Source organism: Rhagoletis pomonella, unplaced genomic scaffold (genome assembly GCF_013731165.1).
Source record: "Rhagoletis pomonella isolate Grant_MI unplaced genomic scaffold, Rhpom_1.0 Rhpom_scaffold_00014, whole genome shotgun sequence".
In the NCBI taxonomy this organism is placed as follows: domain Eukaryota; kingdom Metazoa; phylum Arthropoda; class Insecta; order Diptera; family Tephritidae; genus Rhagoletis; species Rhagoletis pomonella.
The window spans coordinates 4,530,271-4,548,393 of NW_023458568.1; the positions used below are offsets into that span (position 1 = coordinate 4,530,271).

Below are 18,123 nucleotides of genomic sequence, written 5' to 3' on the forward strand. Positions count from 1 at the left end.
AACTTTTTTTTCGAGTGGCTTTTTTTGCAGAGAATGCCTCATATATGGTAACCCTCTAAAAAACTAAAATTAAATTACGCATTTACAGGTCAAGCCCTTTCATTGGACACCTCATATTTCAAAATCGAATGAACGATACAGATTTTATGAATTCGTGTTAAATATTTAACGCAAACATCTGCGGCATAGAAATTTTGAATTCGACTTTCTAACATGTGGCAACTCCTTTCATGGAACTACTGCTTCGTTGCGCACCAGAAGGACAAGGCCTTTCATGTGACACCTCGTTTTTGAAATTCGAGAGAACGATACAAATTTTATGACTTGGTGTTAAATATTTAACGCAACCACCTCCAGACTCGACTTAGAAGTTTCACTTCAAAAAACTCAGTGACTTGGTATTGAATATTTAACGCAACCATTTGCGCCAGAGAAATTTTGAATGCGATTTTCTAACATGGGTTGCCACATGGAACTAGAGCTATGTTGCACACCCAAAGGACAAGCCCTTTAATTTGAACCCTTCGTTTTTGAAAATCGAACGAACGCTACAGATTTTATGATATGGTGCTAAATGTTTAACGCAACCATCTCCGAACTCGATTAAGTTTCACTTAAAAAAAAATTTAAATTGCCATTTTTGCCTTTTTTTGACACTGAAAAACTGAACGTGGTAGAAAAGTCTTGTAAATGCACTTCAAATCAGAATCAAAAATCTACTATAAGATGAGGTCGGCCTAATTACAAGTGCTCAAATTTTTTGGGGTCGGCACTTATGTATGTTTTAATTTTGCCGCTTCTATTAGGCAAACTGCTAATACCTTTCTGATTTATCATACATTTAATGAGTTGCATTAAATTAGTTTTTAAATTTCAATTTTAGGATGTACCATGATGAGAAAATGCCATTTAAACACTTGTCCAGTGGGAATCGCCACACAAGATCCTGTACTGCGCCAAAAGTTTACAGGAAAACCAGAGCATGTTGTGAACTTTTTCTTCATGTTGGCAGAAGACGTAAGTTTATTTATTCGAATATATATTTTATTTAAGTAGTTAAAATGATTTTTCAAAAACAAAAGTTTATCCTTTGTATCCGCTCATATTTAGATGGCCTTTTAAGATATTTCAATGGCTGGTATTAATTTCTAGCTCCATTCTAAGCTTTGTATTATATATAATTTTTTGTGATATTTATAACGGCTCAGCCTGTTGAAACAATGAGGAATCAGTAAGAGACACAAACTCACACGGAAGAAAGCTTGGGCAATAGGTTCTTGGCTGAAGGAGATTGAAACCCAAAGCATACGTTTAGGGGGATCATACCTCATTAATCCAACCGTTATAAACAAACACAATAAATTAGATGTGACATATCCTGGAAAGCCTACTAATCGGAAATAGATTCTGGGCCTTCTAGATTTCGCTGTAACAAAGAACATAAGACATACATCTCATAGTAGCAGAGAATGTTAATAACTTATCGTCTGATAATTCTCCTGTATTAATAAAAATACATGAGAAAGCCCAAGTCATTGAGCCACCAAAAATATTTAATAAAATTGTTCAACGGAATCATAACAATGAGATTTATGATGCTGTTTTTGAACTTTTTTGAAAGATTGGTTTAAGAAAAACTTTAATAACTGGGCCGAAACAATACCGCTTTAGACTTATGAGGTATCGTTGGAAAGGTATTATTTATTTATTTGCAAATAAACTCATTCAAATATGAAAGAGAAAGGCAAGATGAACGAGCATCATTCCACGTTTAATTAAGATGTCTTGATATTAAAAAAAAAAAAATGGGACGTGAATGAGTTTTGTTTGCAAATAAATGAAAAGGGTAGGAAAACACCTTTGCATTAATACCTCATAAGTCTAAATCCGTATAGTTTTGGCCAAGTTATTCAAGTTTTTCATAAAAAAAAATTAAAAACAACATCAAAAATCATATTATGATTCCGTTAAAAAAATGTTTAAATAATTTTATGCAGATTTTTTAAGCTTAAACTGTTTTGTCATCTGAAGGGATTTTTTTTAAGGAACTACATATTTTTAGCCGACTTCCAAAAAAGGAGGAGGTTATCAGTTCGTCGGAATATTTTTTTTTTTTATGTACAGTCATGTGAAAAATAATAGGGACACTTTTATTAAAATATTTGAAAATCCCCCTTCGCTTCAATTTTAAAAAATTGGTCCGAAATTACGTAATAATTTCCTGCTGGGATGTCGTTGAAGCTAAGAACCGTTATCGAAGCGGAAATATTTTGCGTCGTTTCATAATTATTGATCATTTTGTGAAGTGAGTTCGTTTTGCCGTGTGCGAAATAATAGAGACGCGGACATCTTAGTAAAAGTTTCTTTGAAATAGTGTGGATTTTGAAGATTATAAACAACGAAAGGTATTATATATAAAATGAAATTTAATTATATGCTAAACAAATAATCATACACTACAATTTAGTCACTCAAAATGGGCAGAAGAAAGCACTGCACTTTCAGCTTAGAGAACAAATAAAACATCTTCAGAATAGAGGGTTTTCGTACCGGAAAATAGTCGAGACGTTGAAATGTTCTAAAAGAATGGTGGAAAATGCAATAAGATATAAACCAAAAGTGGAAGCACGTGGACGAAAAACAAATATCTGCAGTTCTTGAAAGAAATATAGAGAGGTTTGTGAAAAAGAACCCCTTTGCATCTTCAAATGATATAAAAAATGAATTTTCTTTGGACGTGGACTGTTCCACCATTCGCAAAAGACTTATAAAAAATTTAAAATCAACAAGTCATTTTTAGCATATATAAAACCGACTTAAAAAAATATATATATATGTATATATATTTCATGATTCAATGATCGGATTTAGTATGGGACCACCTCTGAGATACTACCTTTCTATTGCAAAAAGAATTATCGAAATCGGTTGACGTGGTCAAAAGTTATGCGATAATTTTGCATCGGAAAGGTAGTGTCTCAGAGGTGGTCCCATACTAATCTGGTTTAGATCCGATCAGTGGATCATGAAATATATATATATATACTAGCAGAGCACCCGATGTCGTTCGGGGTATACAAATCAAAATATAAAACAGTAATACAAATCGTCGTTTAAAGTGCAAAACCGCGTATCAACAAAATGCAAAACCGTGTATGTGAAGTTGTAGAAATTATTTTCTAGAGCGTAAAAACACTCATATTTCAAAAAGCAATCGCATTTCTGGCTAGTATATTTCAGGACGAATGGATAAGGATTGAGTCAAGAGCTTGTGTCAGCAAATCCAATTTTTGGCAGCCAATGTCAGTTACGCGGTTTTGCAGAATGACGATACGCGGTTTTATACTTTAAAGGACGAAATATTCAGTTCAGCATAATTTAAAGGAGACAAACTATTTTCTTTGTTTACATTAACTCAGACATGGGATCCGACAATAGGGGGTGGCACCTCCCATAGGCGTAAAATTTTTAATCAGCCATAACTATAACTTCCAGACCATAAGTCACATGAACTTGAAACTTGGTATGCAGACATGTCAATGGTAGATGCTTATAGGCGGGTATATAATCGAGTTTGTAAAAGGGGGCGTGGCACATCCCTTAGGCATGGAATTTTTTATCAGCTATAAGTTCGGAACCATAAGTCGCACGAACTTGAAATTTGGTATGCGGACATATCAATAGTAGGTGCTTATACGAGGGTATATATAAACGTGTTTGTAAAAAGGGGCGTGGCACATCCCTTAGGCGTGGAATTTTTGATCAGCTATAACTTCGGAACCATAAGTCTCACGAACTTGAAATTTTGTATGCAGACATATCAATGGTAGGTGCTTATAGGAGGGTATATATAAAGGAGTTTGTAAAAGGGGGCGTGGCACATCCCATAGGCGTGGAATTTTTTATCAGCTATAACTTCGCAACTATAAGTCACACGAACTCGAAGTTTGGTATGCTGACATTTCAATGGTAGGTGCTCATAGGAGGGTATGTATAAACGAGTTTGTAAAAGGAGCGTGGCACATCCCATAGGCGTGGAACTTTTCATCAGCTATAACTTCGGAACCTTAAGTCACACGAGCTTGAAATTTGGTATGCAGACATATCAATGGTAGGTGCTTATACGAGGGTATATATAAACGAGTTTGTAAAAGGGGGCGTGGCACATCCCATAGGCGTGGAATTTTTTATCAGCTATAACTTTGGAACCACAAGTCACACGAACTTAAAATTTGGTATGCAGACATATGGAGGGTGCTTATAGAAGGGTAAGTATAAGCAAGTTTGTAATAGGCGGCGTGGCACATCCCATAGGCGTGGAATCGGCTATAACTTCGGAACCACAGGTCACACGAACTTGATATTTGGTATGCGGACATATCAATGGTAAGTGCTTATAGGAGGGTATATATGTTAAAGGGGGCGTGGCACATCCCATAGGCGTGGAATTTTTTATGAGCTATAAAAAGGGGCGTGGCACATCCCATAGGCGTGGAATTTTTTATCAGTCTTAACTTCGCACCATAAGTTCCACGAACTAGAGATTTGGTATACAGACATATCAATGGTAGGTGCTTATAGTAAGTTGTATATGAATGAGTTAATAAAAGGGGGCGTGGCGCATCCCGTAGGCGTGGAATTTCTAATCAGCCATAAATTGGGAACCATAAGTCACATGAACTTGAAATTTAATATGCAGACATAAAAATGGTAGGTGCTTATAGGAGGGTATATATCAACGAGTTTGTAAAAGGGGGCGTGGCACATCCCATATTCGTGGAATTTTTTATCAGGTATAACTTCGGAACCATAAGTCGCACGAACTGTAAATTTGGTATTCAGACATAGATATCTATGGGAAGTGTTCAGAACAAAGTATATATAAATGAGTTTGTAAAAGGGTGATATACATATATGTATTCATCTATTAGATAACTCGGATATTTAAAACTGCGTGTTTTTTTTTGAAACCTTACCTTAATTTTAATTTAGAAATTTGATCGTTACCTTAATCCACCTAATATTAATAATGGAACAAGATTTGTAGTACAAGTGATGATCAGTATATATTAGTTAAAGCACGATAAAGCTAAAAGTATGGCCTATGGATGCCTTAATGTAAACAAAGGAAATAGTTCGTCTCCTTTAAATTATGCTGAACTGAATATTTGTATTACCGTTTTATATTTTGATTTGTTTACCCGGACGACGTCGGGTGCTCTGCTAGTCTTACTAATACACGTATACCAATGAGAACCACTGCACACGCATTCTGGAGTATTTTTGAAAATTTTTTTGGTGATGGTTCTGCGCATTTTCTCTTATACAAAGTATGCTTGACAAAATTTTTATATGGAATAAAATGCGCAGCACCGTCAATAAAAAAATAAAAAAATTTCAAAAATCAGGGCTATTTTAGAGTCACTTGAAACTTGCACTTTATTACACTATAATTGAATGGGCTACAAAACTGCATATCCGAAATTTTTCTAAAAATATTATTAACTTATTCACTGCAGGTCCTATGTTGACCATTTTTAAGAACTGTTTCCAGCTTTTAAGAAAAACGAAAAGATCATACTAAAGAAATGGAAAAGAAATTTTCTTTTAAGTCTTAATTTGTTAAAAATTTTAAAATTGCATTTACCCGTAGAATATGCTATATTTTTACAAAAAATGTATATTAAATAAACAAAAGGAAAAGTGTAAATACTAAGGATTGAAAGGGTGTCCAATTCAAATGACGAGGAGTGTATATGAGCAGATGTGATCACTACCGCAAGTAAACGCGAGCTGAAAGTGTGATTGTGTTAGTGTGGCAATTACGTTTGAATGATTTTGCGTTCACTTTGTTACGCTCTCGCATGTAATGCTTACGCGCTCTTTAAGCAGGCGCTCACTCTGTCCATGCTTGTATATGAGCAAATTTGACATCGCTATAATTGTTGCCAACTTTGTGCCTTTCGCAATAAATTAAGTGCATTTAGGGAATTAAAACTCGAAATTTTTTTAGTTTAGCGCTTGTTCCGTTCTTTGGTGCCATTTTCAAGGTAATCCTTACTCCTTACTGATATTATAAATCCGAAAGTGAGTTTGTTTGCTTGCTACGCTTTCACGCTTTAACTACTCAACCGATCATCACGAAATTTTGTACACTGCTGTCATTTAGCCCAACTTAAAATATAGGATGGATTTAATATCGATTAGACAAGGGGGCGTGGTCACCTCCCATACAAACGGAATTTTTCATACTGCATTACTCGGGAAATATTTTGGATATATTACTGGAACTATGTATGGAGATATATAAAATCATTATTTACTCATGGATGAGGGCTAAAAATCAAATTTAACTTCAATTAAGGGAGTTATTTATTTCAAAATTATATTAAAAAATGGATGTCAAGACGCTTAAAAAAGCTGTAGTTCGAATAAATTTTGAAAAGGATTGCCACCTGTTTGAAAAGTCAAGTTTAAATTAATTATACGAAAGCTATCTGTAGAATTAAAATATGGTTGCCTAACGAAATATTGTTAAGAAACCTTTATTTTGAAAGTTTTGAATAATGTTTAAGTATTTCACAAGGGTTGCCACCTTTTTAAAAATTAAATTCAATTATTTTAAATTAAGTGTTACGGTAAAAGGCGCGTGGCGAAATTTTTGGTCCTGGCGGTTAATTTATCGGTGGTGATTTGAGATTTACCCCTGCACAACTAAACCCTGGTGTCTCCGAATGAAGCTTCAACGCATAATAATACTGGCAAAACACATCCATTGGGCCAATCATAACACACAAGAGTTCGATATACTCTGATATTCACGGAACTTTTTCTAACTTGGCGATTAGCCAATGTGGATTATAAATAAGATCTTTAGAAATAACTTAACTCCAGCGCCAACTGGCAAGTGAAATTGTGAAACTACACTATCCTGAGAGCCACTCAAAAGCACACAAAAAACTTTGTTAAAATCGTTCCGGGCATTTTGGAGGATTTCACTCACAAACAAATAGCCCATTTTTCTCCATGAGTATAAGATTGATTTCATATATCGCCGGACCAAGTTCCAGTGTTTTACCATGAACACTTCCAGGGATATGCAATATGAAAAAATCGGTTGGATGGGAGGTGCCACGCTCCCTTTATACATCGAAATTTTGTTTAGCCTATAACCATCCTTGGGGCGTCTGGGGCAGGTGTCTGAAATTTCAAAAAAATTGGTTCGGCCGTTTTCGAGCTTTGCGAACACATAAAAAACGGCTTTCAAAATATATATTGTAACGAAGCGTTTTTGCTTGCCCCGATGCTTCTTCTAAAATGCTGGGGTATACTCGCCGTGTCTAGGGTTCGTTACAATAAATTTGTAGTTTCGGGGCTCTGGTAAATCGTGCTTTATTATTTAATTTTTCTTAATTTCTATAAAAGAACATATAACAAATAACAATTTGACATATTCGGTAGCGTCACTTGCAGTGGCTGGGTAACGGCTCCTTGTTCCGTTAAGAGCCCGTTAGGCTGTAGTGGCGTGACTTTGGTACTGGTGTGCAGCGCTCTGCTGACGCCGCTGAGTGGCGCGCTGCTAACGTCTATAAGCGGTGTTCTGGCCGCGTCGGTATGTAGCGCTCTGCAGGGTGGGTTGCGCTCTGGTCGTGCCGGTGAATGGCGTTCTAACAACGGGTAGCGCTCTGGTGACGCCGGTATGTGGCGCTCTTGTAGTGCGGGGAGTAGTGCTCTGGCCACGCTGATGTGTAATGCTCCGGTGACGCCGGAGAGTAGCGTTCTAGTTGCGTCGAGATGTAGCGCTCCCAGTAATGCAGGTGAGGCGCACCGATGAGTGGTACTTTGGTGATGCCAGGAGTAACGTTTTACTCGCGCCGCTGGGCGACGCTCTGGCGACGTTGAGAAGTGGCGCTCTATTCGCGCCGGAGAGTATCGCGCTAATGACGCCGCTCTGCTGACGGCGGTGAGAAGCGCTCCTGTAGGCGCTCTCGACGTCCCTCTGTTAACGGCGGTGCTGACTGCGGGCGAGCGGGTGTCGCCCGTACGCGGTTCAACGAGAGGCTGTGGTGAGAGCGTGTGTAGCTTTTGGCGCTGGCACTGGGAAGGTGACGTCCAGCCCGACGCTCAAGCCGGTGCAGAAGAAATCACCCTACCAGCAGGTGTTGCAGAAGTGGAATCAAGCCCGACGCTCGAGCCGGTGCAGAAGAAGTCACTTCTTGCCAGTAGCCGTATGTTCTGATAGACTGTTGATCGGCCGTGTTTTATCTTTAATAGGCTGTGTGCTTGATGTTGTGTGGTCGCGCAGCTACATGTAGCTGTGTGATGTTGCGTTGTCATGGCACCGAAGATGCTGTCGGGTGTTGCCATGACTCGTGTTGCTATGACTTGTGTTTCTTGACTGGCTGTTGCGTGATGTCGTATTGCTAGTTTATGTGTGGCTGGTTGTTTTGATGGCGGGTATTTGTGTGGCCAAATTTCTCAGGGATATTTGGTCCTCACACCCTCCCCACTTCGGTGATCTTATGCCCCGCTGGTCGTCGGGTAGGTGTGTGCGACGGCTGTGCGTGCGGCGACTACCGGTGCGGTAGCCGTAGGCGCCGTCATGGCGCATGTAGTACTTGCGATAGCGTGCGCGGCGGAAACCTGTGCGGTAGCCGTAGGCGCGTGAGATGGCTTCCGTATGGGCAACGGATGCTTGTTGCCTTGCTTGCGCGTTAGTCCCGTGTACGGAGACGGCGTGTGCCGTGGCAGCGCGTGTCGCGTCGACTGCGGCGTATGCGTTGGCCACACGTATGGCTGTAGCACGACATGCGGCGGAAGTATGCGTTGATTGCGCTCGTGGAGGCCGTACAAGCGGTGGATATGCGTCTGGCGGTTGCTTGTGCTTGATTTTCCTAAGACCTTTACTTTTCGCGCCGTTCGGTGAGCTATTGCTGGGTGTTACCAGCGGTCCGCTACCCTCTGTGATGCGCGCTACGGTATGCGTCGCCAAGGCATACTGTGTAGGTATTTTGGTTAGCACGATATGGTTGCCGCCACAGGAAACCGTCGTCGTAATGTTGCCTAGCGCGTCCAGACCAAGTATGACATCTTCAACTGCGCCGGCCATGACATTCAGTACTGCGTGGTGGTATAACTTTCCGATGCGAATTTCAGCTCTTACGGCTTCAAAGATCCTGCTGATGGTGCCATTGGCCATGAATACCTCGATGTCCACGGTTATCTTCTACCCGTTCCCAGAGCTTATCATGCGTTCCGCTAAGTTGGCTGACACGAAACTTTTCGAGGCGCCTGTGTCGATGACGGCCTCCGCCAATTCCCCGCCAAGCTGTATTGGGGCGTAGATTCGACATGTTCTTGGCGCATGGTTGCTGGGTTCTCGGCGTTGGACTTTGCGAATTCACCGTGTTTCGTCCTTGGTGGAGTTGTCCGGTCGTACCCTTGGCGTTGGTGACAGCACTCTACTGTCCGCACATCGGCTCGGCCGCACTCCCAGCAAAATAGCTTTCGCGCGTTACTAGCGTAATGTCCTTCTTGACCACACCTTCTGCATACGTTACTTGGGTTAGACTGGGTCGTGGGTGGTTGATGGCGCTGTAGGTTCATCGCTGCCTTGTGCGGTGGAACTGGATGCCGTTGGCCCAAACGCTCCGATCGCTGTTGATGAGGTGATCTGTCCGACCGAGTAGGTGGCGCTTCAGGGTTATCCCCTACAACGTGACTCGCGACTTCACGTCGGGGCGCTTCTGATGTTCGGCGTTGGTTTTCGAGAATGCCCTCATATTCTTCAGCGAGTGTGAGTAGTGCCGCCAGGGTATTAAAGTCTCGTCGTCGAATGTATAATAAATAATCGAGATGACTGTTCCGAAAGATACTTTCCAATTGTTGTTCCCTGCTGTATCTGGCGCGGCGCATCAAGCTCTGTATCGCGAGCACGTAGTCCTTGTACCTTTGCCGTGCGTGCTGTCTTTGCTGCCGTATGTCATCCTCTAGGCGCTCGAATTACCGGGCCGGTAGGAAGAAGCTTAGAAAATCTTGCTTGAAAGGGTCCCAGCTCTTCCAGTGCTCGTTTTTGTTGCGGTACCATTGGAGGGCCTTGTCGCGTAGTAGCTCGGGCATGATTCTTGTGAGTAGGTCTAGACCAAGCGTGTATACCTCGGCCAGCTCCTCTAAGCGTTCCACGAAGTCTAGCGGGTCTCGTCCACCGTCGTAAGTTACTGACCACTTCCGTACCTGGTCCATGATGAGCGCGATAGACACCAGATGCTCCTTGCAGGCGTTATCAAGCCACAAAGTGTTCGCCGATTCCGTCATTTTACTCGCTGTTGTTCGGTGAAAAAATCTCTTTTGGCGCTTGTACGATCTACCGAGGGTCCCTGCTTGGGCGCCAATTGTAACGAAGCGTTTTTTCTTGCCCCGATGCTTCTTCTAAAATGCTGGGGTATACTCGCCGTGTCCAGGGTTCGTTAAAATAAATTTGTAGTTTCGGGGCTCTGGTAAATCGTGCTATATTATTTAATTTTTCTTAATTTCTATAAAAGAACACATAACAAATCACAATTTGACATATTCGGTAGCGTCACTTGCAAGGGGCTGGGGGCTGGGTAACGGCTCCTTGTTCCGTTAAGAGCCCGTTAGCCTGTAGTGGCGTGACTTTGGTACTGGTGGGCAGCGCTCTGCTGACGCCGCTGAGTGGCGCGCTGCTAACGTCTATAAGCGGTGTTCTGGCCGCGTCGGTATGTAGCGCTCTTGCAAGGTGGGTTGCGCTCTGGTCGTGCCGGTGAATGGCGTTCTAACAACGCTGGTGGGTAGCGCTCTGGTGACGCCGGAGAGTAGCGTTCTAGTTGCGTCGAGATGTAGCGCTCTCAGCAATGCAGGTGAGGCGCACCGATGAGTGGTACTTTGGTGATGCCGGGAGTAATGTTTTAATCGCGCCGCTTGGCGGCGCTCTGGCGACGTTGATAAGTGGCGCTCTATTCGCGCCGGAGAGTATCGTTATACTCGCGCCGTTTGGCGACGTTGATAAGTGGCGCTCTATTCGCGCCGGAGAGTATCGCGCTACTCCGTTGATGCCGCTCTGCTGGCGGCGGTGAGAAGCGTTCTTGTAGGCGCTGTCGACGTCCCTCTGTTAACGGCGGAGCTGACTGCGGGCGAGCGGGTGTCGCCCATACGCGGTTCCACGAGAGGCTGTGGTGAGAGCGTGTGTAGCTTGTGGCGCTGCCACTGGGAAGGTGACGTCCGGCCCGACGCTCAAGCCGGTGCAGAAGAAATCGCCCTACCAGCAGCTGTTGCAGAAGTTCACGACCACAGTCTCGTGCTGACTGACTGTTGATCGGCCGTGTTTTATCTTTAATAGGCTGTGTGCTTGATGTTGTGTGGTCGCGCAGCTACATGTTGCTGTGTGATGTAGCGTTGTCATGGCACCGAAGATGCTGTCGGGTGTTGCCATGACTCGTGTTGCTATGACTTGTGTTGCTTGACTGGCTGTTGCGTGATGTCGTATTGCTAGTTTATGTGTGGCTGGTTGTTTTGATGGCGGGTATTTGTGTGGCCAAATTCCTCTGGGATATTTGGTCCTCACTATATTAGTATAGAAGATTGGTATGAATCTAAATGGTTTTGAATATGTATCACATAGGTTTCCATCTTTTTAAAAGGTTAAATTCAAACTATTCAATGTTTTAAATGATTTATTATAATATGGGTATCAATCGAAGCGCTTCATTTCAATATTACATGTAAGATGTTTCCATCTGTTTAAAATCCAAATTCAGTTCAGGGGATACGTTAATTGAAAAAGTATGACAAAAAAAGTTTTTGTTTGAAAATATTTATATTATATGGTTAAACAAATTTTAAACCTACTGTTTTTTAATTGAGTTTTCTTGAAATAAATTTTACTCAATGAAGCACGTAGAAATTTCATACACTGAGCGTAGCGGGTGAGGGCGATCTAGTTTTATAATAATAACGTGATTCTATGGTGACATTTACTACGTTTATACGCACAGAATAATCGACTTAATTAAAAGCGCATTGACACCGTACACATTTCGCTCTAGTGTTTATACTTACGGCTTTATATCGGCTTCAAAGTAACCGTCTTCAAAAGCAAACAAAATAAGCTGTTTTCATTTGACATTTTATAAGTTAACATAATGGAAAATGATAAAAATCTACTTTTATTCATATATGTAATACTTCTATATTGGTAGTAAGCTAACATCTCAATGTGTAAGCATTCCGAAATCAAAGCGAGACAGCCTAGTACTGTTTTTCTCAATGTATTGTGTACTTGAGTGCCGTTTTTGTAAATGTGTCGTGTACATGTTTATTTATAAACGTATGTGTTCCTTTTCTTTCGTACGTGTTTATTGATATATCTGTACTGTAGTGTTTTCGGACGGTACTAGCTCTTACTGCCAATATAGGAGTATTACATATATGCTTTTATTCGGCATTATAAAATCGTGGCAAAGAAAAAGAACGATTATTATTAATCAGCTTTTAAATACTGATGCGATTATTTGGAATTTGAGCGGAACAGCTGATCTCCAATTCGCTTTGAGTGAGAGCGGTGTTTATACACTCTTTCTAACTGTCTGGAGAAATAAACTACCGATTTGAAATGGAGTGTGAGCCAAAACACTTCGCTCTTTCAAAGCGAATTGAAATTTAGTTTATACATATGTTTTGAATCGCGGCGAAATGAATTAAAGCGACTTATACATGCGTATAAACGTAGTAATTGTATTTATTTTGTTCATTCATTTATTCATTCCAAACGTACGGAAAACTTTATCCGTTGACTTACACATATGTTAGTGTTTGGCCGAGCTTCTCCTCTGGATAATATGCTCCCAGATAATCCAAACGCAATATTTTCACACAGTCTCTATCACGGAATTCATAGAATATTCTGCTAATTAGCTGGGTGTGCGCATTTGTACAAAAGGAAGCAATTGCATGAAAATAAAGCCGCTAGAGTAACCAAGTAAAGTTTTGCAAATTGTTTTAGGAACAAAAAAAACATTTTGCTAATTAAATTAATTAAATTAACTGCGCATAGTTGGAAATATTTACAAGTGACATTGCGTGATTACTTAAAATATTTTAACATACAGCTTTATATGCAAAAATACCATTAAACACAGCAACACAAATTTGTTGTTTTTTTTTGGGAAAATTGCGCTATTTTCAGTGTTTTGGTGCTTTTTTAAATCAAAAACTTGGCAATACTGATCACTAACCTTCATCGAGCGCTCTTTGCTGGGTTCCGACTGCAAAAATGGGAGTAAAAATCAAGTTTTCGTAGTAAATGTGCATTTCTTATCTTTATAAAAAACAATTCATTTCTCCTCGTATCACTGTATTCTGGGACTAAATAAGGGGCTAAAGCTGCCTTTACAAGGGTCGATTTCTGTAGACTGGAAAATCGACTAGACAAAGCATTTACATTTTGCGGTTGAGATGTCATTCTTTTTTTGGTTGAACGACAAAAATCTACTTGAAAATCGACCCGTGTAAGGGCGCCTTAATCCAGCGAGCAATTATCATTAAAGTTAAAATGCCTTGGTTAAAATTAATAAAAAGTTATTTCATTCTTTCTTTACCGGGACAATTGTTACATCGGTGGGCATCGACGCAATTACAGAACTTTAGACAGAGCAATGTTTTTCGGTCGGGTTCAAATCGGGCGATTGTGGGGCCAATTCACGAATTCAAGTGTATTGGCAAAGGTGATGTAGCTTACCAATGTAACAATCGTGTCGATGAAGAGGTAAAATATAACTTTTAATTTGCTATTAAAAACCCCACCTCCTTTCTATTGGAAGAGTAAATTTGTTGATGCAACAAAACGGAGCAGATTTTCAGTTGAGCGGAGTAGAAGACTAGTTTTCGACTAAACGGAACAAATATACTCCTATCGGAGCAAAGTCCGAACGATCGCTTATTGTGTATATGAGGAAAATTTACGCTCTTTGTTTGGTGCACAAAGTCGGTATTACCGCAGCCGTACTGCGATGAACATGATGTCGGTGGAGATACAAATAATTTTTTCGCAACTTTTCATACCCTTCTTCCCATAAACTGTTTCACTTTCTCTGGCCCGCGCTCGCACTTTCGCTGCTGCGCGGGCAAAAAAGTGCCCACCTCTCATTCATTATCAATGAACCTTTTTCGTTTAACAGCATCGCGAGATTAAAAATGATTTAAACTTTCCATTTCAAAATAATTTAAGGTTTCAAAAAAAAAAAACGCACACAGTTTTAAATATCCGAGTTATCTAATAGATAAATACATATCGTCACTGGACACGAATAAAGGCGCGAGCTTAAAAGTTGACCGCGAAAAAAGACACATAAAAAAAACTTCTGCGAAGAAAGACTCTTAACATAGTTTCGCGGTCGACTATGCTTGCGGATGTAACACTATGTAGATTCCCCAAAGAGTTTTTAGAGAATGATGTTGAAGGGACAGTCCTTGGCCAGGTATAAATCTATGTTTGAGCGTCTTTATTCGCCGTTGTTGTTGTTGTTGTAGCAGCATACAAATTCCCCAAAGACTTTTTGGGGAGTGTTGCTGGAGTGATAGTCCTTGGCCAGATATAAATCTGGGTCGTTCCGGTTACGTAGACCCGACTGTCGTGGGAAGTAGGTTTCTTGTCTTTCTTCGCCGAGGTTTTCCTTAAGCGTCTTTTTTCGCCGCCAAAACACCAGCGCGCCTTTATTCGTGTGTAGTGACGAATGTATATATATCCCCCTTTTACAAACTCATTTATATATACTTTGCTCTGAAAACCTCCCATAGATACCTGTGTCTGAATACCAAATTTCAAGTTCATGTGACTTATGGTTCCCAATTTATGGCTGATTAAAAATTCCACGCCTACGGGATGTGCCACGCCCCCTTTTATAAACTCATTCATATACACCTTACTATAAGCACCTACCATAGATATGTGGGTAGTCCACTTGCAAACAGCGTTATGTGATTTTATAATAGTAAGCCATAAATGAAAAAAAACGTCTACAACAACAAGTAAAATCCAAATTGTATCCTTTTTATTATTATCTGAAAGTTTTGATAAATAAGAGCTTAGTAGCATTAAAAAACCAAATCGCAGAATGGTAGTTTGTGCAAATTTTATATACAAAAAATTAAGATAGCGAGTTTGAAACAGTAACTTTTACATAGCTAGCTTTTTTTAGCTTTTCGCGTTCTCTCTTCCATGAAGATTGATTTGCTTCTTTTTTACGACGTCTTCCACTAGGCACCGAAACTACCACGTTTTCTTGCAGTTTTCTAGGTTCATCAGAAGATGGAGACTTTTGAGCTTGTATAATTACGTACAATAAATATTATAGCGACTTTTAAAAGTGTATATATACATACCGTAAGTATTATAGCGACTTTTGCTAACATTTCATGCTATTTTTTGCAGAATATATACGGATTTTGCACTGTATTGTTAGTGGGCATAAAACTACTTTAAACACTGGTACGTTAACTACCAGAAACTAAAAATCTAAAAAATTTAACATAGAGCACTTTGCAAGTGGACTACTCAAGTCTGCATACCAAATTTAAATTTCATGTGACTTATGGTTTTGAATTTATAGCTGATAAAAATTTCCACGCCTATGAGATTTGCAACGCCATCTTTTACAAACTCATTTACATTTATCTTTTTAGAAGCACCTATCATAGCTATACTTGCATACAAAATTTCAAGTTCGTGCGACTTATGGTTCCGAGGTTATACCTGATAAAAAATTCCACGCCTATCGGATGTGCCACGTCCCCTTTTACAAACTCGTTTATATATACCCTCCTATAAGCTCCGACCATTGATATATCTGCTTATTGAATTTCAAGTTCGTGGAACTTACGGTGCGAAGTTGTGGCTGATAATAAATTCCACACCTATGGGATGTGCCACGCCCCTTTTTACAAACTCGTTTATTTATACCCTCGTATAAGCACCTACCATTGATATATCTGCATACCAATTTTCAAGTTAGGTGGCTTATGGTTCCGAAGTTATAGCTGATAAAAAATTCCACGCCTATGGGATGTGCCACGCCCCTTTAACAAACTCGTTTATATATACCCTCCTATAAGCACCTACCATTGATATGTCCGCATACCAAATTTCAAGTTCGCGTGACTTGTGGTACCGAAGTTACAGATGATTCCACGCCTACGGGATGTGCCACGCCTCCTTTTACAAACTCGCGTATACGTACCCTTCTACAAGCACCTAATAATAATAATAATATCCCAACGGTTTTTACCCTCCAATCCCGCCCATCCGCACGAGGGGCGCAGTCCGCATGACGTACGGAACCAGTATTTTCAATTTTTGCGCCGAGTCACGATAGGCAGGAGTTTGTTAAGTGTCGAGATCTAAAACTGTTCATCTACAGAACTAAATTCATCAGCCGATTTTATGTCTTTATTTTAATGATTCATTTATTGAGAGAGGACAGTATCGATTTCTTAATGCTGAAAATCGGATCTGGTATATCAAACGTGCTGGAATGAGAGTTAAAATCCTGGCATAAGCAACGGAGTGGGTCGTGCAATTCAAAATTAGTTTTACAAGCTTTCAGAAATAGGGGGGCAAAAGTGTCTTGATACCCGGGAGGGAACATTAAGGCTAACTTCGCCAAGAAGAAGCGGACTTGAAATTGAGCCTGTTAGTAATTTAACTATAAAAATTGTACCAAGCATTTGCCTGCGGCTGGAAAGTGTAGGAAGATTAATAAGTTTTAATCGGCTCGTATAAGGTGGAAGGTTATATTGAGAATCCCAACGGAAATTTCTTAAAGCAAAAAGTAGGAATTGTTTTTGAATTGATTCTATCTTGTCTGAGTAAATTTGATACCTTGGATTCCAAACCACCGAACCGTATTCCAGAATTGGCCTAACTAATGTTGTAAACAGCGTTTTAGTGATATAAGGGTCACAAAACTCTTTTGACCATCGTTTCACAAAAGCAAGTACACCTTTAGCCTTGTTGACTGTCACATTAATATGAAGATTAAAATTAAGCTTAGGATCCATTGTGATACCAAGGTCCACAAAACTGTATACCTGTTCAAGGTTATGGTTACCTATTGTATAAGAAGCGGGATGAACAGCTCTTCGCGAGAAGCTCATATGTCTGCATACACAATTTCAAGTTGGTGTGACTTATGGTTCCGTAGATATAGCTGATAAAAATTTCCACGCCTATGGGATGTGCCATGCCTTTTTCACAAAGTCATTTATATATACCCTCATATAAGCACCTACCATTGATATGTCTGCATACCAAATTTCTAGCTCGTGTGACTTATGGTTCCGAAGTTATAGCTGATAAAAAATTCCATGTCTATGGGATGTGCCACGGCCCCCTTTAACAAACTCGTTTATACATATATCGTCACTAGACACGAATAAGGGCGCGCTAGAGTTTTGACGGCGAAAAAAGTTGCGTAATCTAGTTGACGGCAAAGAAAGACCCGTAAACATAGATTTATACCTGACCAACGACTGTGAGCATCATTCTCTAAAAACTCTTTGAGGAATTTACATACTGTTACACCTGCAAACATAGTTGACCGCGAAAATAAGTTTACGCGTCTTCATTCTCCGTCAAATATTTTAACGATGCTTTCTTCGGCGCCAACTATGCTAGGAGTCTTTCTTCGCTGAAGTTTCTTTTATGCGTCTTTTTTCGCGTTCAACCTTTGGGCTCGCGCCTTTATTCGTGCCTAGTGACGATATACCCTCGTATAAGCACCTACCATTGATATGTCTGCATACCACATTTCAAGTTCGTGTGACTTGTGGTTCCGAAGTTATAGCTGATGAAAAGTTCCACGCCTATGGGATGTGCCACGCCCCCTTTTTCAAACTCGTTTATACATACCCTCCTATAAGCACCTACTACTGATATGTCTGCATATCAAAGTTCAAGTTCGTGTGACGTATGGTTCCGAAGTTATAGCTGATGAAAAGTTCCACGCCTATGGGATGTGCCACGCCCCATTTTTCAAACTCGTTTATATATACCCTCCTATAAGCACCTACCATTGAAATGTCTGCATACCAAATTTCGAGTTCGTGTGACTT

General features: G+C 40.3%; 2 protein-coding genes across 2 annotated transcripts in view; one reads left to right on the forward strand and one right to left on the reverse strand.

Moving 5' to 3' along the window:
• Nucleotides 1-18,123, reverse strand: part of LOC118749182 — a 473,359-nt gene that overhangs the window by 295,808 nt on the left and 159,428 nt on the right. The gene's annotated exons all lie outside the window — the stretch shown is intronic.
• LOC118749116 (glutamate synthase [NADH], amyloplastic-like) overlaps nt 1-18,123 on the forward strand; it is a gene marked incomplete at its 5' end in the record, with an annotated part of 277,008 nt that overhangs the window by 205,388 nt on the left and 53,497 nt on the right. The window contains one exon of the mRNA XM_036483886.1: nt 884-1,017. Coding sequence (XP_036339779.1) covers nt 884-1,017 — 134 coding nt within the window. The remainder of the gene's footprint in view (nt 1-883; nt 1,018-18,123) is intronic.